We start from the raw sequence: 23,084 nt of genomic DNA on the forward strand, positions 1-23,084 counted from the left end.
CGATGTGTTTACAGACTGCACTAGAAGAAAGAATCCGGTTTGACTTGGCCACATAGGAGCCGTAAGAAGCCTTTTTGCATTTTTCCTTTTGCAGGACCCCCAGAATGAAAAGAAAAAAACGCATACAGAAATTTTCATCCATTCCTAGCTTGTGTCCAAAACTTTTCAGTTAAAAATTTTTAAAAATCTGAAAAGGTAGCCCACTTTGAAAACCCCACAAGTAATGCCACAAAGACCAACATATTCCAGTGCAAGGGATTTTGTATGTAAGCTGGCTGAGCTTTTATCACTCAAATGTGGCTCATATACAGTGTTGGCTTTGTGAATGCCCTTATGATGCTGATGTTAGTGATGCTGCAAGCTGATGTTGCAGTGGTTGTTGAGGGGGGTGCAAATGGAACTCTGGGAATTAAAGGGGCTACTCAGAAGTTCGGGTCACCTTGTCATCTTAAGGTACAAATAGTTATTTTCTTGCAAGTGCAGGACATTTGAGAAGAATGCCATCAGATCTGTTCAGTCCTCAGTGGACAAAGGGAAAGAACAAGAAAGCACCATCATTACTGCAGAAAAAAAGTTGTGCAGAAAGTTATTTAAACATACCTTTATTTCAAATCTTGAGAAAAGAGACCCTCCCGTTTTGCCTGTTGACCATTCACCAACATGTGGGAAGATACAGATATAGCTAATAGCAGCTTGCAGCAAGCTCAACGTTGCAAGTACTGCCCTGTGTTCCTACAAACTCTAGCATTAGGATTTCTGTGCATGTAGCCTTCAGACCTGTTGCTGTGGGTGTGTGTATGTCTGATGTCCTTCAAGGATGCATCTGCAGTCCTTACAAATGGGTTGTCCTGTCGTCAGGCAGCCCTTCGGTCGGCCGGATTCCAAAGTCTGGGTCTGGCCTCGGCTGATGTCGCACTTCACCCGACGTCATAGCTGCAGTTATTCGGGTATAAAGGTATCAGCCGACGCCATCTTCCTCAGTCTTTTTTGCCGCGTGGCGCCCGAAGCAGAAGTTGTTCGCAAGTGCCGGTCGGTCAGAACCAGAGATTACTACTACCGAAGACTTCTAAAAAGCTAAGTACCCCGTTGGGGACTCTTTCTTGCCTCGGCCGATGTCAGAAAAAGTGAATAACTGTTTAACTTGTGGGAAACAAATACCTCATAAAGATTTCCACTCTTACTGCTTACCTTGTTTAGGCCCAGACCACGACGTAGCAGCTTGTCTAGCCTGTGCTTCTTTCAACCAACGGACGCTTAGACGTCGGTCGAATTTGCTGAGGAGTTTTTCGGCCCGCTTTTGCTTACATTATGCCGTCGGATCCTCCGACTACGCAAATTTCTAAAAGCGCAAGGAAAAGGACCGACACTTGGGTCCGCGGTTTCGGCGAAACCGTGGTTAAGCCAACCGCGAGTGTCTCTGTTTCGCTGAAACCGAGTCCGGTTCTTCCTTCGCCGAAAGCTTACCTCCTACCGAGGCCTCATCCAGCATGGTTGAATCTGCTACTGAAATTCCACCCACTCTTGTAGGTTCTCAGGATTTATCTGATACTATCCCTTTGGATATTTCTACCCCTGCACGTGGAGCTGCTAGGCCACCTGCATCCATGTCTATTAAGGCCTTTGCCAGGGCTAAAGCAGCAAAATCTACCAAAACTGTGCCTGCTAAGACCCCCTCTCACAGGCCTAGCTCTACTTCACAAATGCTTAGTCTAGCAGAGGATCTCATTTCTTTGATCCGGGGATCCCAACCACACCCAGACAGGGCCTCTCACCCACCTCCAGAGAAGAGGCCTAGAGTAGAGCCCCATGAGCCAGTTTCTTCAGATGACTCCTCTGATGAATCAGATAATTCAAACCCTCCAGAGGGCCCTTATTCTCCTTATGAAGACTCTGATGCTGAAGAGTCCATTCCTTCTGCCTCTCCGCCTGAGGAATTTTCTTTTGGGGAAACCTTGCATGCTATGAGGGAACAATTTCAATGGCAGGGCCAGGATTTTTCAGACTCTAGGAAAAGGCTTAGAACCTTTTGCATTTGCCACAGCATAGGCCTTTAGCCATTCCTCCAGTACTTACTGTTGTGGATGATGCATTTAATGATGCTTGTACTGCTCCTGATTTTCTTCCTCCGGCCCCTGCTAAGCCCGATAGGTACTACAGGGTTCCGGACACACATTATCATTTGTATAAGGCTCCTTTTGCAGATCCCGAAACTATCTCCCAGGGACCCAAGGCTGTAGCAGCTACTTCTGCCAAAAAAACCCTCCCCTCTGAAAGGGAATCAAGGGCCTTAGAGAGATGGGGTAAAAAGTTTACACTTCTGCTACTCTTTCAGCTAGGGCCTTGAACTGTCAATTCCACATGATTCAGTATCAGGAATTTATGTTAGACCAGTTAACTAAAAAACTGTCCTCTGATGAACCATTAGACAAAAAATCTGTTCAGGAAATGGTACATAACATTCAGCAGGTCAGTAATCATTCCTTAAAATGCGGCTATGATGCACTGGAGGCTTCCTTTAGATCAGCCATGACTGGTACAGTGATCAGAAGACATGCATGGTTAAAAGAGCAGTCCTTACCAGACCATGTTAAATCAAAGCTCCTAGATGCTCCCATGGATAAGCTCAATTTGTTTGGCTCCCCTGCACAGCAGGTGTTGAAGGTGGAAGAGAAAGCAAAATCTGTCCAGACAGTTAAGGATTTCTTGCAGGTCCAGCCTCCAAGGTTTAGCAGGAACTGGCCTTCCAAGAATTGGTCCTTTCCAGACACCTCCAGAGCTCAGAGAGGCAGGAATAGGTGCTCAAGAGGCAGGGGTCAATCCAGAGGTGCCTACAGGGGACGTCAGTGGCAGGCTAACAACCAGCGAGGTCCAGCCACCACCACTTCCACAGGACAATCACAGTGACTTGGCTCTGGCACCGCCTACCGGGGAACAACTAGAAGAACCCTTAGGCGGGAAGCTAGCCTTATTTTCAGTAAACTGGCATTACATCACAGGAGACAAATGGATTTTACAGACAATAGACCAAGGTTACATGTTTCACTTCCATACTCTACCAAGGAAGAGAGGAATGCCAAACCTACCTCCAAACCAGAAGACAGAAGCTCTAAAACAGATAACTCACTTACTAAGGATGAGAGCTGTAGAAAAGGTACCATCTATGGAACAAGGGCAAGGATTTTACTCCAGACTATTCCTGGTACCAAGAAAAGAAAACCAATGGAGACCTATTCTCGACCTGTCCACTTTAAACACATACCTCATTGTTCCAAAATTCAAAATGCTGACCCTACAGCAACTTCTTCCCATGCTGGGCAAGGAGTCTTGGCTGGTAACTCTAGATCTCAAGGAGGCATACCTGCACGTCCCCATACGACCAAATTGCAGAAGATACCTCAGATTTCTTGCAGGATCAGAGCATTATAAATTCTCAGCATTGCCCTTTGGCTTATCTACTGCGCCCAGAGTATTCACGAAATGCCTGGCATCAGTAATTGCTCATTGCAGGCTTCAGGAATTCAAATCTATCCTTACCTGGGCGACTGCCTGTTACAAGCGGACAACAAAACAAATTAACAAAAGACTTGAAAAGGGTCATTCATCTACTGCAAGCCCTGGGATACACAGTCAATATAAAAAAGTCAAGGCTGATACCATCCCAAAGGATAACCTTCTTGGGTGCAGAGCTGGACACATCAAAACAAATGGCATTCCTAACAGTAGAAAAACAGGAGCAACTCCCTCTCTACTTCATGGCATTAACAAAGCAGAACCAGCTAACAGCAAGAAAAGTACTGCAAGTCCTGGGTTACATGGCATCCTGCATAATATTGATTCCACATGCCAGACTACATATGAGAAAGTTACAGTGGTACCTAAGGAGTTTTTATAGTCTCAGTACAAGCACAGCCTAGAAACCCAAATTCCAATAATTCCATGCCTGAAGCAAGAATTCCAATGGTGGGCTCAGGCCTGTCAATCAAACAAAGGACTGCCCTTCCACAGCACTCAACCAAGCCAGACCATCACAACAGACGCCTCAGACCTCGGTTGGGGGGCGCACATGCTGGACAAGTGCATACAAGGCTTATGGACTCAAGACCAGCTGCACCTACACATAAATCAAAAGGAAATGCTGGCAGTAAAACTGGCAATTCAGGCATTCAGACCATTTCTTCGACAGGGTCAACTGTTGATAAGGACGAACAACACCACAGTTATGTGGTACATCAACAAACAGGGAGGCACACATTCTTACCCTCTATGCCGGATGGCAATGGACCTCTGGAATGTGGCCCTGAGCTTCAACATTCAGTTACAAGCAATTTTTGTGCCAGGAAAAGAAAATATACTAGCAGACATCCTCAGCAGAACTACCACGGATGTTCACGAATGGATGCTGCATCCGGACATCTTCAAAACCATTACAGGGAAATGGGGACTACCAGAAATAGACTTATTTGCATCCCCACACAATCACCAACTGAAAAAATTCTGCACGAGGACGTACCACCCACTTGCTTGGAAAGTGGACTCCCTATCTTTCAGTTGGAAAAACCTGACAGCATATGCATTCCTACCTCTTCCTTTGATGCACAAGGTGCTATTGAAGATCAAAGAAGACCGTCCAAGGATCATCCTGATAGCTCCAGACTGGCCAAGGCAACATTGGTACCCATTACTGAGGAGTATGTCTTGGGAACAAATATGGCCTCTGCCCCTAGTTCCCTTACTGTTAACACAGAACAACTTCAAAACCCTGCATCCAAACCTGAAAACACTGCAGCTGGCTGCCTGGAACATTGCATAAGACCAAATAACCCAGATTTATCTCAAAGGGTTAAAGACATTATCTTGGAGGCTCGCAGACCCTCAACAAGAAAAAAATTATTCAGCAAAATGGAAAAGATATCTCATTTGGAGTACTGCAAAAGGAGAAAATGTGTCACTGGTAAACATAGCTAACATCCTGGAATACTTGGCAGAGCTCTTCCACAATGGCCTGTCCTATTCTTCCATTAAGATTCATGCATCAGTTATTTCAGCAGAATACAACTTGGATCCTCCAGTCTTCTCACATCCTCTGCTCAGGCAGTTTCTGAGAGGAATTAAAAATGTAAAACCACCTAGGAAGCCACCATTGCCAGCATGGGACTTTAACTTTGTGCTAGAAAAGTTGACACTCCCTCCTTCGAGCCAGCAGCAACAGCAGAATTACAGTACTTATCATGGAAAACTGCTTTCCTGCTTGCAATCACTTCAGCAAGAAGGGTTTCTGAACTACAGGCATTAATGGCAGTACAGCCCTTCCTGATCTTCCATCAAGATAGTGTCCATGAGAACTAATCCTACTTTTATGCCAAAGGTGGTCTCCAGGGTATCTTTAAACCAGGCTATCCACCTGCCTACATTCTTCCCCAACCCACAGAACAGGGAGAAAGACTGTTGCATACCTTGGATGTACATAGACAATTACGTTACTACCTGGACAGGACCAAGAGCAATAGAAAAACTGACCAGCTACTGGTAGCATATGCAACAGGAATGGAAGGAAAAGCAATTTCAAAACAGACAATCTCTAAGTGGATAGGAAATTGCATTAGATTTTGTTACTCTTACCATGGGAAGAAAACTCCAGAAAACATCAGACCTCACTCTACAAGGGCTACAGCCACTACCACAGCTTTTTTACGAGGAATGGCTACCAAAGACATTTTAGAGGCTGCTACTTGGAGCTCCGTGCATACATTTGCCAAGCATTATAATTTACCCTTATACTCCAGATCCCGAGCAGGTTTTGCCACTGCTGTTTTGCAAGGGATCTTAACTACACCATAATCTTATTACTCCTCCTCCCCCAGTTTGGCTATGGTATTCTACCCATTTGTAAGGACTGCAGATGCATCCTTGAAGGACATAGTACAGTTTTGTACCTACCATAAATGTAGATGTCCGATAGGCATGCATCTGCAGTCAGGATTACCCTCCTCCTTCCCTCTGAGGTACTCCTAGGGTATTTTCCCATCTTCTAACTAGCTGGGGGAATCTATTATGGTGTATTTGTTTGTATATATGTATATACATGTTTATTTTTATTTGCTCTCTCTTATTTGGAAACTTTTGCAATTATCCAAATTTAGCCTTCCTAGAGGGCACCTGGCATCTGGGGCAAGAAACACTGAGGAAGATGGCGTCGGCTGATACCTTTATACCCGAATAACTGCAGCTATGACGTCGGGTGAAGTGCGACATCAGCCGAGGCCAGACCCAGACTTTGGAATCCGGCCGACCGAAGGGCTGCCTGACGACAGGACAACCCATTTGTAAGGACTGCAGATGCATGCCTATCGGACATCTACATTTATGGTAGGTACAAAACTGTACTTTTTATTTGTTTGCTTCTCTGGTAGGTTGAACCAATTCTTTACTCTTTATCAAGCAGAACTTAAACTCTGGTTGTTGTGTCTTTCGGCTTTTCCCAGTTAGGGGTCACCACAGTGGAACTCCGGTCTGCTAATGATTGGCAGTCTATTTTTACGTAGAGTTGCCAGCCCTGACGCACAACCTTCAACGAAGGAATGCCCATTCACGCATGTCTCCACACAGAAGACTCTCTAGCTGAGAGTCTAACCAGACAGCGTCTTACTGTGAGGTGACAACGAACTCTGGTATATCATGCAAATACTCCAGAGTATTAATCTGGCTGAAAAAAATGTAAATGTAAGTATACACCACGTTGTACTTCTCTTTCACTTGTACTGCAGCAGCCACTTCAGACTCCTCTTGATGTAGTTTTCCAGCATAATCCAAAATATGGCTGTTTGCTGATTGCTTTGCTTTTAGAGACAGGTATTCCATACTGTGAGCAAAAGGGCATTGAAGGCCTTGCTACTTGCTGGGAGTTTCAATGGCATGTGTATAGGGGGAACTAGATCACGCAAGAGGGAGCAGGGGATGTGTGATGGAGTGGCATAAGAGACCATGACAGATATTCACATGTTGGAGGCCTTTATTTATATGCAGTATGATAAGAGTAAAACTGAACTACTACCCCATTTGATATAGGGAGAATTAAGATATATTAGAGACTGGGCTTACTGTACATCAGCACCCTGATTGGAGAACGAGGGTTCTCCAGCAGGGTATTAATGTACAAGTAATACCCACTGAAAAACGAGTCCGCCGCTTCACAGCAGCATATCAAGCTGCCATGGAGCTTGGGCAGAATAACTGCCATTATTTTATGGTCACTAAACAGCACTTCTGCTGTTTTAGCAAATGTAAACTATAAAAAAATAAAGTAAAAAAAAGTGTGTGTATGTGTTTGTCTGTGCGCAAGAGTATATGTGTGTATGAGTGAGAGAGCGAGATCAGTTGCGCTACTATTTTACACTCGTTAAGCAGCACTTTTGCTGTTTAGCGAGTGTAAAATAAGCATGTCTGTGTGTGTATGTGTGTAGGAAAGAGAGATTATCGAAAATAAGTGAATCGGTAAAAAGTGTGTGTATGTGTGTTATTGTTGCTGTGTCTGCCTTTGTGAGTGAATGCGTGCCTTAAAGCAGGAGTGTGTATCTGCATGTGTGAGAGAAAGTGAGGAGTGAGAGTGATCGAGCAATCTCTGGCAGCATCACATAAGAGATTTGCGGAACTCTTGACCATACTTCTCAGCACAAGAAATCTAGACGAGCCATGCCTCTCAAGTGTACCTCATTACGAGGAATGTACCTCATTTGGGGTCTTAAAGTTCATGTTCCTCAAAGTTCCACATTGAAAGAGTCTGTCACACATTCAGTGTTAGGAATTTTAAGTGAAATCCATGATAAATAGAAATTAATCATATTAATTAATTTAAGGATCTTCTTTATAAGTAAAACCAGCATATTTTAACCATCCCATGACCTTCCTAGTTGAAGTTGTTAGTAAGCCATTAGTATGTGTTCCACATTTTGCCCATTTGTTCCACATTACGAAGACAAGTGTTCCTCATTTTGGTGATGGAAGGTTGAGACCTATGACGAGCCTCAAATAATGAGGAAACAAAGGGCTAAAAATAGGGGCTTTTTTTAAATATTGCTCTTATAAACTTAGAAAGTTGATAGAATGACTGTTTTTATTAGCATGCATTTTTCTGAAGCAGAGGTGTGTGTGTGTGTGTGTGTGTGTGTGTGTGTGTGTGTGTGTGTGTGTGTGTGTGTGTGTGTGTGTGTGTGTGTGTGTGTGTGTTTGTGGACTTCTTGCAGCAGTAAAGCAGTTTGCGTACTTCTGGACCTTTCAGCTGAATAAATCTGGATAAAGACTAAAATAAAGGGGAAATAAAGGCTGTAAAATGGAAACAGATTGTAATTGTTGCTCTTATAAAATTACAAAGTTGCTTCAGTAAAGGATTTATGTTAGCATGAATTTTCTGAAGGAAATAAAAATCTGAAGCTCAGACATATGTCATTATTTAGTAATTTCAATCTCCAATGACTGCCAACCATACAATTTAGCAGTAAGGGTCCAAAAAATAAAGTAAATACTTGGTTATTTTTTTAAATGTTATATTCTGTATGTAAAATACTTCCTTCGACACCATTAACATATACTACGGCAAGCCTGAAACATTAGGCGGAGGAACTATTTTACATCAAAAATAAACTAAAAAAAATATATATATAAGTAAATAAAATAATTTTACAGAGTGCCCATTCTCTAAACACAATAATGCTGTCCAGGGTGTGTGTTAATGTGTAATTAATGCACTTCCAGGGATTTAGAGGCCCTTCACCTGTGGCTTCAGGCCTCATAACACCCCTGGGTGGCTTTAATTACACATTACACACACCCTGGTGGGCATTATTGCTTGCATGTTGTCATATCCTGGGTATTATTGGCTAGGCTTGAAAAGGCTGTGGTGCCATTAGCCTAGTAATCACCAATTTGTCCATTTGACAGTGAGCGGAGTTTGAGCTTTATTTCTGAAGAGTGGCTTGCATTTAATGCTTTGAAAAAATGATGCATTTCTGATTCAGTGTGTTTCTGTAAGTAATAGAGAAGGTGTATTTTAACTAAATATGCTTAAGCAAAGCAGTGTTTAGGTGTTACCATGGTGTTCATTAGAGTTGCATACTATGAAAATGAAGCTGCATGATTCAAGTGACTGCCTTTTTAGGTTGCAGCCTAGAGCCCTAAATTACTGCATTGCACTTGCCACTGTACTATAATATTTTACAGCACTTATTTCTCTCCCCTCTGGCAACAGGGCATTGACTGTGGATCATCTGGAAGGATTATGGCAAAGAAAATATGCCCGTGTTCTATTTTCTGCTCCAGATCAACTGTGTTTACTGTGGTTCTGGGAGCAGTGTTTGTTTTGCTGGCTTCTAGTCGTATCCTTCTCATGAAGTTCTCAGCTAATGAAGGTAAGTGGTAATTACGTTGTTTATTATAACAGCTGACATTTTTGTGTAGCAGTCCTGCGTTTTGATTCTGAGGTAGAGAGCAAGCTCAGTGGCTTGATGGTGAGTGAGAGTGCTTGCATAAAATCATCTTATAACTTGTGTCTTTTGGCTTTTCCCGGTTAGGGGTTGCCACAGCAGAACTCCAGTCCGCTAATGATAGGCAGCATATTTTTATGTGCCGAGTTGCTGGCCTTGACGCACAACCTTCAACGAAGGTACGCCCATTCATGCAGGTCTCCACACAGAAGACACTCTAGCTGAGAATCGAACAGGACAACATCCTACTGTGAGGCGACAATGCTACCGCAGCACCACATTGCATAAAATCATCATCTTATAACATTGCTTTTGTTTTAAATTTTGGTTAAACCATAGTGCAGCAGTTGTCCGTATTACTTGTTATGGAACTTGTTTCCTAATGTTTTGCTCCTCTCATAGTGTGGGTTTTACTGAAGAAACGTTTCTTTCCTTCTTTCTTTTGAGGTGCATCATACTGAGGAAATGTGAATATGCACATATACATACATACCTTATTTTGAAAATGTTTCTTTGATTGTTGGTGGAATGGAGCTGCTTAGAATGTTCACTTTGCTAGTGTCATGCTGTGAGACTTGGAGCAGTAAGATCAAATTATGTTATTTAAGAAACAAGGTGGGAAATGCTGTTTCTGCCGCCAATTAAGTTATAGTTTTAGCAGCTGTACGGCTCCATCAAGGCAAGCATGAGAGAACACGAGATAATCTGTTCAGAAGAGGCACTCTGCATGGATAGATGAGTCGTAAGAGCAGTGACAGGGAAGGGAAGGGCGTAAGCAGATGGAAGAAAGCTCTAGGAGTGGTAAGAAGGGCAAAAGCTCAGATGAAAAGGGACTGATAAGGATTAAAAGTGTATAGGAAAAGATGAACATCAGATAAAAGTTGGAGTGATGAGAGACTGAGATAAGAAGTGTTGAGTTAGTGGATCAGAAAGAGAGCTATTGGTGAAGACTTGGATGTAGTTCTTATAACCGAAACTTGGTTCTTAAGCCTAAATAAGCCCTTATTGATTAAAAGATATAGTGGTCTTCATAATTATAAAAATAATAGGAATGAAAATAGAGCATCAGGCTATTCAAAATATTCACTTCACCCTTATGTGTTACTTAAGGGGACTGGTGTTGAATTACTGTGTGTTAAAATCGTGAGAAATGGTTTACTTATAAAAGTAGGTTTGTTCTATCACAACCCCCCCCAGTCGATCAAAAAATTAAAACAGAGGAATGTGTAAGAACACTGTCAGGGTTATTAACCAAAATGTTTGCCATCATAGCTGGGGATCTGAATGAACCAAGCGCTGATTGGAAGGACTTGTCCTCATATCGTGATCCTTCAAGTGACGTTATATTCTTTGGTAGTACATGTGGCTGTACTCAAATTGTCATTATTTCTGTAGGGAATAGTAGTACTCTGGATGGGACTGGGTGAAGGAGAAAATCCAGTTTATATTCCTTCTCTCTTTTTCTTGAACTTTGTGATTCAGACCATTTCTGTGTAACTAGGCAATAAGTGGTTACATGCAGAATAAGAAATTTATAGCAGACAGAGAATATAAATCTCATCTTGGAGCCTATTTTCATTTTAGAAATTATTTGAGAGAATGGAAATAAGTGGATAGTATGAGAACTAGATATTGTAGATTCATGGAAAGCTTTTTATAATGTCATAAGCAGCAATGTGGATAGGTACATACCAAATGTACACTTAAAGGAAATAGATTTGATATTGTGGGCAAGGTAATTTAGGGAAACCGAGAAACGGGGAAAAATGTGTTTCAGAAAAAAATACAAGTTCCACCCAACCGAGTATAACTTGAATAAATACCACAAGAGCTAAGCAGAAGTTAGAAAACATCTTAGGAAAACGTGCTATATGTATGAGAAAGATCTTGAAATTTATACCAGGGATAATAAGAAGGCATTTTTCAAGCATATAAGAAAGGATAAAGAAGCAATCTAGGTTTAGATATTGTTGAAAATAACTATTTACTAAGACACTAGTGCCGTACTTAAATTGTTTTCCAGCAAATGTTTCTCTAATTAGCCATTGGCCAGTACCTGAAATGACGCAGCTGAATTTGAAGGCAATGATATATATTTCCTGTAATCAGTCTTTTTTTTTTATATAAAACAGCTACAACTTTAGTATGAACAAATGGACTAAATGGATACTTTATTTCAGGAAACCTTAAATATGCTGAATTATTGAGGGAGACTGTTCCTATTCCAGAGAGGTGGGGGATGCTAATTCCATAGACCACTATCGACCTATAAGCCATACCTGCATTTTGGGTAAGTGCTTTGAAAGAATACTTGCAGAACTGTTAGGGTATTGGAGGACGACTTGACAGTAACTCACTGTTTGCAGTCATCTGCAGACTTAGCTAGCCAGAGGTCTTTTTTTCTGGTGTGGAGCTCAGAAAAATAAATGCCAGAATTAAGGGTCCCTACACTGGGCCTTAAGGAACAGCACTGGTTACCTTCATTCTTTCTGATGAGGCACATGCTCACAGTGTTCGGTTTCTTTCTTTTAGCTGGTTTGCTGTCTGTCTTACCAACAAAGATCAGTTGTTAAAATGGTACTCTTCCTTACAGTGCAAGTGTGGGGTATGGTGGCATATGCCTTCACTAGGTCAAGCTACACTGTGTGAATGGCGTGACCACTGTCGACAGTCTGTAACTCACTTTAAAATGTTGACGGATTCATTAATCAGGATCTTCCTTTGACAAAGCCAAAAACTACTACTGGTCATGTCTAATGAGATTTTTGATGTCATAGTTTTCAGTTATATTACTTTCATTCCATGGCTTTGCAGATGCGACTTAACAGCAGATTAATAGGCCCTTAATTCCCAAGGGCAGTGATAAAAGACTCCCTTGTGAGGTGGCATCATCACTGCAGTGCGCCAAACTTCAGGGACAAAGTCTGTATATCTAACCTTTGGTTAAACAGTTTGAGGAGCGACTCTGTCAGGGCATGAATAGTACTGTTTTATTATACAAGCAAGTATATTGTCATCCCCGTAGATGTATTTTTTGTCTTAGAAGGTACCTTAAGTACAAGTTCCTTTGTGATAGCAGTAGGTTTAAGGGATTCAGTGTTATGTGGACTTTGAAAAGTCTCTGGGGTACAGTAAGCACTGAATTGGTTTGCAGGTACATTGGCAATGTCTTTTGTAACTGAATAGGTGGTGCCATTTTGAATAACTTCTGAGCAATCCTGGGTGTTGTTCCTTTGTTTCCTAATGTAGAGGAAGAGGGATTTTTAATTGTTAGCTTAAGCTGTTAACCTATGTTCATGTCTTTAGGAGACCTAATAGTATTTTAAGTTATTTTAGTAATGTTTATGATACTATCCTTGATACGAGGGTTTGTGGACCTGCTGTATGATTTAAGGAAAATGTTTTATTTTTTATTTGAAAGTTTATGTTTGAGTACAACTAAGGAGGGGTTGCTTTTGAATTTCCCATTAAATGTTGTTCTGGTTGGAACTGCCAGCTCTGTATATTATATAAGTCAATGTCCAACTCTTTCATGAAGCTACCTGCTGTATTTTCATCAGAGCTGATATTGCTATGGATACATTTTGAAACCTTATCACAGAATTTGAGGTTAATACTATTGAAATCCCTGAATTCTGAGATATTAGATGGAGCTTTGAAAATGTTTAAGATGAAAGTCACTAGTTTATGGTCCTGTGAACGGGAGGCTCTCCTGTTTAAAAAAAAAAAAAAAAAGAGAGAGAGATTACTTTTGGCAACAGACAGTTGGGTAAGGGAGGTTTGTGTTCCTGGGCTGCAAAACAGAATTCAGAGCCATTTCTTCCTTTCTAGATGAGACAGAAGGGACTAAACATATCTTTACTCTACTGTGTCCTGGTGTAATGTTAGAGAGGATCTCAGACAAAGAAGAACATGGAATGGGATGCTATTCCAAACTCTTCAAAAAATGGTCGTAGCAACAAAAAAGGACAGTGTGCAGAAGGCAGTATTGGACAGGAAGTATTTACAAATAAGTCTGGACACATTTTGAATATGGTTACCTTCAGAAATGTTAACACTTCAGAATGTATTCTCATTCAAGTCTTCCAAAACTGGTTTCCTTTGACCTCTGGTATGCATATATCTGATGTTCTTTGTGTTAACTGTTGCAGTAGTTGCATTTGGATTATCTGCTTGCAGTAGCATTCAGTCGGCCTGATTAACAAAGTCTTGGGTCCTACGTTGGTTGCTGTCCCTTCTTCCAAGACTCAGGGGTATAAAACATGCAGCCGATGCCATAACATCAGTCTTTCATGCTGTGCGGTGCCTGAAGCAGAAGCAGTCTGCAAGTGCCAGTCAGCCGACTCCTAAAATTTTTGTTTTCGAGTTTCAGAACCGAAGTCTTCAACTAAAGCAAAGTACCCCGTTGGGGAAACCTTTTCTTGCTCCTTACTGATGTCAGTAAAAGTTAATAATTGCATTACTTGCGGAAAGCAAATGCCTCTCAAAGATTTTCACTCGTCCTGTATTCCTTGCTTAGGCCTGACCATTACTTACCTTGCTGTTGGTTTTGTGCTTTATTTAATCAGCGCACTATCCATCGTCTGTATATTTCTGCCTCTAAATATTTCGGTTCTCGGTTTAATTATCCAGAAATGTCGTCAGTTGGCCATCTGACTACCGGGATTTCCAAAAAAACGCAAAGATAAAGACAGAGACAGGCCACCGAGGTCCAAAACTGCCGACGATGCTTCTTCTAAGCCGGTCACCAGTTCGTCAGTACTCGGTGAGGCACTTTCGCAGCCCCTGATACCCACTACTTCTGATTTGCAGGCCTATACTGAGACCCATTCGGAGTCCAGTATGTCGCGAGATGCTTCAACTATGGAACCTGTGGAGGTCTCTACCTTGGATGGGTCAGGAGCCGCTGTGCAGACACCGGCTTCTGAGGGTGTATTGGCATACCGACTTGCATATTAAACCGCCTCCTTCTTCATTTAGGCCTAAATCTCGAACCATGCCTAAAAAAAACTACTCACAGGCCACATGCTCAGGCCTCTATGCCTAAAAAACAAATGATAAGAATGGCTGAAGATCTTATAACTCTAATCTGGGGAAGCCAACTCCCTCTTCTAAGAGACCTAGGACTGAAGTTGTTTATGAATCTTCTGACCAGGATTCTGATTTTTCTGATTCTTCTGATGATCTGGATTTGCCCTTATCTACTAATGAGGATTCTGATGCAGAGGACTCTATTCCCTCTGCTTCCCCTTCAGAGGATTTTTCTTTTGATGAAACCTTACATACTCTAAGGGAGCATTTCCACTGGGAAAGCCAGGATTTTTCTGATTCAAAAAAATAGGCTTAGGGATTTCTTGCTCCTGCCTCAGTATAGGCCTTTAACTATTCCTCCTGTACTAGACATTGTTGATTAAGCTTTTTCGGAATCTAGTTTGTCACCTGATTCTTTGCCTCCTGCTCTCAGAAAACCCGACCGATATTACAGGGTTCCTGATTCTCACAAGTTCCTTTTTAAAAATCCTATTGCGGATCCAGAGACTATTTCACAGGGACCCAAGGGCATGAAGTCTTCTACTGCTAAAAATCATACCTCTTCTGATAGAGACTCCAGGGTGCTGGATAGATGGGGTAAGAAGGTTTACACTTCTGCAGCCTTTGCTATTAGGGCTTGAAACTGCCAGTTTCATATGTTAAAATATCAACAACATGTCATTGGATTGCTTAAACAGAAAATGATGATTATTCCTGACTGTGTGGAGAATAAAGAATTACAGGATTTAATGCATTCTACTGAACAGGTTGTAAAACATACTTTGCAATGTGGATTTTATTCATTAGAGGCCTCTTGCAGGGCTGCTGTTACTGGGTCTGTGCTCAGAAGGCATGCTTGGCTTAAGGAGCAATCTTTGCCTGATCATGTTAAAGCTAAATTGTTGGATGCTCCCTTAAATCATGACTACCTGTTTGGCAACAAGGCTGAGAAAGTTCTTAAAAAGATGGAAGATAAAGCTAAATCTATTTAAACTGTTAAAGATTTCTTACAAGTTCAGCCTCCTAGATTTAGTAGGCACTGACCCTCTAAGAATTGGTCCTTTCCAACCCCTTCCAGGTCTCCTCAAGCCAAACCCAGACACAGCAGAAACCCCAGGTTTCAGTCCCAGGGGACACACAAGACTAAGCAGTGGGGGTTTCCACACCCAAATCTGGGAGTAGTAAGACTCCCCCCTATGGAAAACTGTCTCAATGACTTGCTTTTAAAACTTCCAAGCACTTCCCAACTGAATGCTCCTTTAGGTGGAAAGATTGGTCTGCAGGCCAAAAACTGGGAAGTCATTACCCAGGACAAATGGGTTTTAAATATAGTGTCCCAAGGATACAGATTTTACTTCCACACATTACCAACACCAAGCAGGTGGCCAGATCTACCCCCAAATCAGTGGGCAGAGGCCCAAAATCAAGTACTCTCTCTCTTGAGTATGGGAGCTATTCAGTTGGTACCAGAAGAGGAAAAGGAACGAGGTTTCTATTCGAGACTTTTCCTGGTATTCAGAAAAGGCAGTACTTGGCATCCTATCCTGGACCTTTCTATTCTAAACTCCTTTCTGGTGATTCCAAAATTCAAATGCTGACTCTTCACCAGCTGCTTCCTATGCTAGGCAAGGATGCATGGTTGGCAGCACTAGACTTAAAAGAAGCATACCTGCATATCCCTATCGGGGAGTCTTGCAGAAGATACTTACACTTCAAAGCAGGCTACATGCACTATCAGTTCACTGCACTGCCCTTTGTGAATACCCTGGGCGCAGCAGATAAGCCAAAGTACCTAGCTCCAGTCATTGTATTTTGCAGGGAAAGAAATATTCAAATATGCCCATACCTGAACGATTGTCTAATTCAGGCAGAAAGCAAGGACATTCTTTTGAATCATCTGACCTTTGTTCAAAGGGTACTGACTTGTTTGGGGTTCACCATAAACGAAAAGAAATCCCACCTGGTGCCCTATCAACAAATTATATTCCTGGGAGCAAGCTTGAATACAACTTCCCAGAGAAACGGATTCATTTGACAACTTACTTCAAACAAGTGGCCACAAAAACCCAGCTATCTGCAAGGCAAATACTGCAAGCCTTTGGGTTCATGGCCTCTTGCATTCTTCTAATTCCATATACAAGGAAACTACAATGGTATCTCAAGTGGATTCAAGGCAAATGGAACCCAAGTCAAATGCACCTGCACATAAATCAAAAGGGAATGTCAGCTGTACAGAATGCTCTGACAGCCTTCAAGGACCACATTCTTCCAGGACAACTAATGGTAAAGATGGACAACACCACTGTCATGTGGTACATAAACAAGCAGGGGGGGGGGTGCACATTTTTACCCCCTCTGCAGACTAGCCATGGCATTGTGGAACACAGCCTTGAGCTTCCAAGTGAATCTACAAGCACATTTCCTGCCAGGAAAACTAAATATACTGACAGACGGACTAAGCAGAAACCTCATGAACCTGCACGAGTGGAAACTGGAACCAAGGATTTTCAACATGTTGACAAGCAAATGTTGGAGCCCAGATATATAGACCTGTTTGCCTTCCCCCAGAACCATCAACTGGACAAATTTTGCACAAGGATTCCCGACAAGCTAGCTTGGAAAGTGGATGCTGTATCCTTCACCTATCAGTTTATGCCTTTCCTCGTCTTCGTCTGCTCTCCAAGGTACTACTAAAGATCAAACAGGACAAGCCAAGGATGATTTTAATTGCACCAGACTGGCCTCGCCAACACTGGTACCCACTCTTGCGCAGTGTGTCACGCATGGCACCTGCCTCAGACTCCATCCCTGTTGTCTCAGCAGGGGAACCAGATTCTGCACCCTCAGCTGCAAATCCTGAACCTAGCAGCCTGGCTAATTACCTAATCTCTCCTTTACCATCCCTCAGTAAATTAGTGATGGATATCATTTTAGAGGCAAGGAGGCCTAGTACTAGAAAATCATATGCTGCAAAATGGAAGATTCTGTGCCTGGAACCAATCTCAAGGAATGAACACAGCAGTGCCCAATTTACATCCAGATTCTACAATACTTGACTGAGATGTTTCATAAGGGCTTGTCTTTTTCCTCCATCAAAATTCATGCCTCAGCCATTTCGGCTCGTTATAGCACTGAGCCCTCCAGTCTTCTCTCACCCACTGCTCAAGCAGTTCCTCAGAGGGGCCAAAAATTTAAGGCCACCCAGGAGAGCTCAAACTCCAACCTGGGATCTTAACTTTGTCTTTGAGAAACTCAGTCTTCCTCCTTTCACGCCAGCTGCTACTGCAGACTTAAAATTTTTTTCCTGGAAAACAGCTTTCCTTTTAGCAATCACTTCTGCAAGAAGGGTATCTGAATTACAGACCCTTATGGCAGTGGAACCTTTCATCATCTTTCATACGGACAGGGTGTCCCTCAGAACCAGTCCCTCCTTCATGCCCAAGGTGGTATCCAGTGTGGCTCTTAATCAGTCCATTCATTTGCCTACCTTCTTTCCTAACCCACAGAACAAAGGGGAACGGATACTGTACTCTTTAGATGTGCACAGACTGCTTAGATTCTACTTGGGACAGGACTAAACCTCAAAGGAAATCTGAACTGCTGGTGGCATTTGCTGCAGGGACAGAGGGGAAAGCTATTTCAAAACAAACCATTTCAAAATGGATAGGCCACTACATTCATTTCTGCTATAAGTACCGTGGAAAACCTATCCCACAGGGCATCAGACCTCATTCAACCAGGGCTGCATCTATCTCTACAGCCTTTCTCAGGGGCGTCCCTACTAGGGACATCCTAGAAGCTGCTACCTGGAGTTCTGTACATACTTTCACCAAGCATTATCATTTGCTAATTTTCTCTAAATCCAGCACTGGTTTTGTCACTGCAGTCTTGCAGGGCCTTATAGCTGGTCCTAATTCTATTTAAATTCCTCCTCCAACCTTAGCTTTGGGAATCTACCCAAATGTAATGACTGCAACAGTGAAACACTAAGAACATAGTACAGTTGTGTACACTTACCATAAATGTAGGTGTTCGAGTGTATTCACTGTTGCAGTCCTGGTTACCCTCCCTCCAGCCCCCTTTCTTTTGGCTTTACCTCTACTCTCACTTACTATGCTGTAAAGCTTTTTTGTGTATTTGCTTTTTTGTTGGAGGTATATCCTTGTATTTATAGACTTATTTGCTTCCCATTAGGGGGGCACCTGACATCTGGGGCAAGAAAAACTGATGTAATGGCGTCGGCTGCATGTTTTATACCCCTGACGACCTGACGTCATGGAAGAAGGGACAGCAACTGACGCAGGACCCAAGACTTAATCAGGTCAAATGAGGGTTACTGCAAGCAGATAACCCAAATGTAATGACTGCAAAAGTGAATACACTCAAACATCTACATTTATGGTAAGTAACACAACTGTACTTTTCTCTTGTCAGAAAACAGCACAGGTAATTCATAAGGTTCAGAACAAGTCAGTGACACTTTAGCCTTTATTTTCTGCTGCACTCAGATCATTTAACAAAGGCTCTACATCAGTGTCCTCCCAGCTCTGGGAATACATATCTTCCCTTACCTGTATGAATGCCTGATTTAAGGCTTCATACACAGAAGACACAGAGGGCTCTGAACTACTAATTGTGCTGCTTGACCAACCTAAGATTCTTCTTGAACCTGCTTAATTCACACTACATAGTTGAATACTGATGATCTTTCTGACAATTGTTCAAGCTGCTTTTGCCCCAGAACAAGGTAAAGCATTTGGAGGTTGTTTCTTTGTAGATACAGCACAAAATACTGAATGTCACCCTAGATGTTCCTAAAGTGCTTGGGCTACATGTCAACTTCCATCCGGATGGTACTGCTAGCCAGGCTGCACAAGGAAAATCCAGTGATACCTAAGAAAATTGTGGGACAAACAGTCACTCATTGAACAGGGTGGGTTTTTTTTTTCTGTTTCAAACAAGAAACGTCTTTTTAAATTATCACATTTTCAGTCATTGGACAGGATGTTCCTACCGATACTGGCTGTTAAGCACTTTGGTAGTCTCATCAGGTGAGAAGCAGCTGGAGGATGCCATTTTTGATGCAGAAGGTAGTTGGATCTCATGCACAGTTCTGTCTTCAACAAACTCTAGGTACAAGAATTATGCAACACTAATGGTAGGAAGTCATAAGCCTTGAGGGTTTTTAAGACAGCCTGGCACCCATGAATTCTCAAGATGATTACATATAACTCTGCAGTAATCTGTTAGATGAACAAGGGGGGAGTGTGCCAGCTACGCTAATAAGTCATGATATGAAACGCAGCTTTTCATCTTAGTCTCTACCTGCACAAGATTTACATTCCTCCAGACCACAGCTAGATATCAGACGAGTTACATATATCCACATCTAACAGCAGGAAAAGGAAGCTGTATTCAAAGATTTTTTCAGTCTGACGCACACAGGGTGGTGTAGTGCCAGACCCTTCAAGTGCTTCTGTTAGACACACAAGCTCTTCTCCATGTAACCTATGTAAAACAGCCTGGTTATTAAATGCCTTTACCATCCTCTAAACAGAGGACCCTTCTGCATGTCTTTTTTTCCTTCCCCTTGATTCTTAGGATCCTCTGAAGAGACGTAAAGGGAGGAGCCAAACTCATGTTAATAGCCTGTTGATGGACAACACATTCCTGGTTCTCCTAACAGGTGCATTTCAGCAGTGGGGTGAATTTCATCTTATCCCACAGTCCTACAGCCTTCTGACTCAAGAGAAGGCATGCCTGCTAGACTGCAGGGTTGCCAGCCTCAGGTTGACAGCATGGATGGTCTGCCTAATATCAAGCTGGGATAATTTCTCAAAAAAGGTACTACGCATTCTACAGAAAAGCAGGAAATCAAGCACACAGGATGTCTTATCTCAGAGCTGAAAGTTTTTCTCCTGAATACCTTCCAATTACTTGCCACCTCTGGAGGCTAGATCACCTCAAGGTTTGCAGTATTTCAACAGAACTTTTCCAGAGTAGGCAGTGTTATGCATCCATCAAGCTGCATCTTTCTACCTTTGTTTTCCCCATACTCTTCATTTTCCTCCTGCTGTGAGTACAATATTCCCAAGGGGGTCTTGAACCTTAACCCTCCCAAGGAAACAGTTGCCACCTCCATGGGTTCCGAACTTTGTGACCGAGAAGCTTCACCTATCTGATTTTCAATCAAGCTCCCATGTGACACAAATTCCTGTCTGGTGATTCTAATTTCTCATGGCTATCTCATCAGCTCGAAGGGTCTAGGAACCACATGCCATCCTGTGGAGGGAGCCTTGCACAGTCTTTCAAAAGGGTTGGGTGAGCATGAGGGTTAGCCCTTCATTTGTAAATAAACCAGTCTGTGAGCAGACCCTCATTAAAGCTATTTACCTCCCAATCTTCTGTCCTTCCTTTCCTTTACAACAGTAATGATCTCTATAAGCTGGTACCCTGTCAAGTTATTCTGTGTGTGATTTTGTGCCGTAACTGTCGGGATGCTATATACACATCTAGACTGTACGATTTCAGAAGGAAAAAAAAACAGACCAGCACTTATTTATTGTGCCAGAATAACAGGACAGTTTCTAAACTGACCCTTTTTAAGTGGCTTTCAGACTGTCTCTTTCAGTTATGAGAGTAACGAAGTCCTGGTTGCAGGAGCTTATAGCCCACTCTGTTGTTGCTGTAGCCACCACAGTAGACTGAGAGAGTTTGTGAGGCAGACACATGGACATCTGTTCACATCTTTTTGAAGTATTGTAAGTTGAATATACAGTCCAGCTGCAGGATGGAATTTGCCACTCCATTCCTTCTGGGCATGCTAGGTCAGCCGGCATGCCATGATGGTCCTAACTGCTTTAAGTACCTTCCTCATGTATAAGTAGTATTGTTCATTCGTACTGTGAACACAGTACATTTGCATGAACAACCTCATGTTAACAGTAGGTGTTTATGTCAAGGGGTCACCAGTGCAGTAGAATCTTTCACCTTTCTACTCCTGTTTATTTCTGCTTTTACTACCTTAAATCTATCGGGGCAGAGGACACTTCTTTTTAGTCTGTATGTCTAGTCCCCACCACCACCAACAGACTGCAGTAATAGTACTAGACAGTTCAGACTTTTGTTTTTCCTGCCAGACTGGTTATTGCTGGGGCCCCAAGCCGGACATTTCACATACAGATTCCTAAGTCTAGGTCCTTAAGGGCATGGCAGACTGGGGATCTGGAAAAGTAAGTTCTCCCACCCATGGAACACTTGTTAGTACATTTTTAAACAACTGAAGAAAGGTGCAAGCTCCTCCTTTTAGCTGTGCATCAGACCAATGTCCTGGGGTAGAGCAAGGATTCTACCTTCAGTCTGTGGATGGCTGCAAAAGCTTTCTCTGGAAGTCCGACCAAAAGGGCAGGCATTCACCCGTGGAAGTTTTCCATGGATATGTAATACCGCTGCAGCAATGATACTACTACTCTAACATTACTGCTTTTACGGTGCACCCTCACTACTTTCTGAACCATTGGATATTCAGAAATGGCATTTTTTTTTCTTAACATCAGTTAAGAAGTAATTACAGCTTGTTCACAAGAAAGCAGATGAATTGCTCTTTACTATCTTTATCTCTTTAAGTTCTGTGCTTCTTTAAATCTTGGCTGCTGTTTTTCTGACTTGATGGTGAGTCTTTTCAGGTGGTTCTTAATTCTGCATAATCTTCAACCACATATTGTTGGCAAATGATCTGCCCCTGTTCATGAGTTTATATAAGATGTTGTGCTTAATATTTTAAGTAATGTCTGAAGTACAGATCATTATATCACCTCAGTTGTTAATTAGTTTGATAACTTAATTCCTGTTTGACAACTTCTATACCTTTCTGTTTGACCAGCATCATGTCTTGCTGTTTATCCACGCCATGTTGCTTTTAATTAATTTGGCAACACTTTTCGTAGAATGGAAATGAAGTCCTCGTTAAAGTTGAAGTAGACCATATCCATCTCCAACTCTTGGTCCATCTTTGCCATGATTCATAGTGATGGGATCATCTTCAGATGTCAAAACCTATCCCTATAGAAAGCTGCACTGTTTCATGTTTCAGGATATTAGTCTTTGTTGAGCATAGTAAGCCGCGGTGGTACAGCGGAAGCATTGTTGCCTCACAGCAAGAGGTTTTCCTGTTCGATTCTCGGCTGGAGTGCCTTCTGTGTGGAGTCTGCATGCCCTCCCCATGGTAGAGTGGCCTCTGAAAGACATGCGTGAATGGGCGTGCCTTCACTGAAGGTTGGGCATCGGGCTGGCAACTCGGCATCATAAAAATCTACTGCCAATCATTAGCAGACCGGAGTTCCACTGTGGCGACCCCTAACCAGGAAAAGCCGAAAAGACAAGCAAACAGTCTTTGTTGAGCATCTTCTTTTACATGCCTGTGACTGATGGTAGGCCCAGTGTAGTGGCTTTCAGGTCACAAACTCTTTTCTTGGTTTTATCTTTAAAAAATACTAGGCACCTCTCCAGACTTTTTAACTCTTCTGCCACTCTAATCACTTAACAGCTCATCCACCAATCCGGTTGCCTCCTTCAACC

General features: G+C 42.4%; 1 protein-coding gene across 4 annotated transcripts in view; it reads left to right on the forward strand.

Annotated features, from left to right (window-relative positions):
- The window catches only part of SLC35A5 (solute carrier family 35 member A5), a 712,931-nt gene that overhangs the window by 203,448 nt on the left and 486,399 nt on the right, over positions 1-23,084 (forward strand). For all 4 annotated transcript variants that reach the window (XM_044072367.1, XM_044072365.1, XM_044072366.1 and 1 more), the window contains exon 3: positions 9,242-9,401. In XM_044072367.1, coding sequence (XP_043928302.1) covers positions 9,242-9,401 — 160 coding nt within the window. The remainder of the gene's footprint in view (positions 1-9,241; positions 9,402-23,084) is intronic.

This window comes from Protopterus annectens, chromosome 5.part0 (genome assembly GCF_019279795.1).
Source record: "Protopterus annectens isolate FY-2018-M chromosome 5.part0, PAN1.0, whole genome shotgun sequence".
NCBI classification, from domain to species: domain Eukaryota; kingdom Metazoa; phylum Chordata; order Ceratodontiformes; family Protopteridae; genus Protopterus; species Protopterus annectens.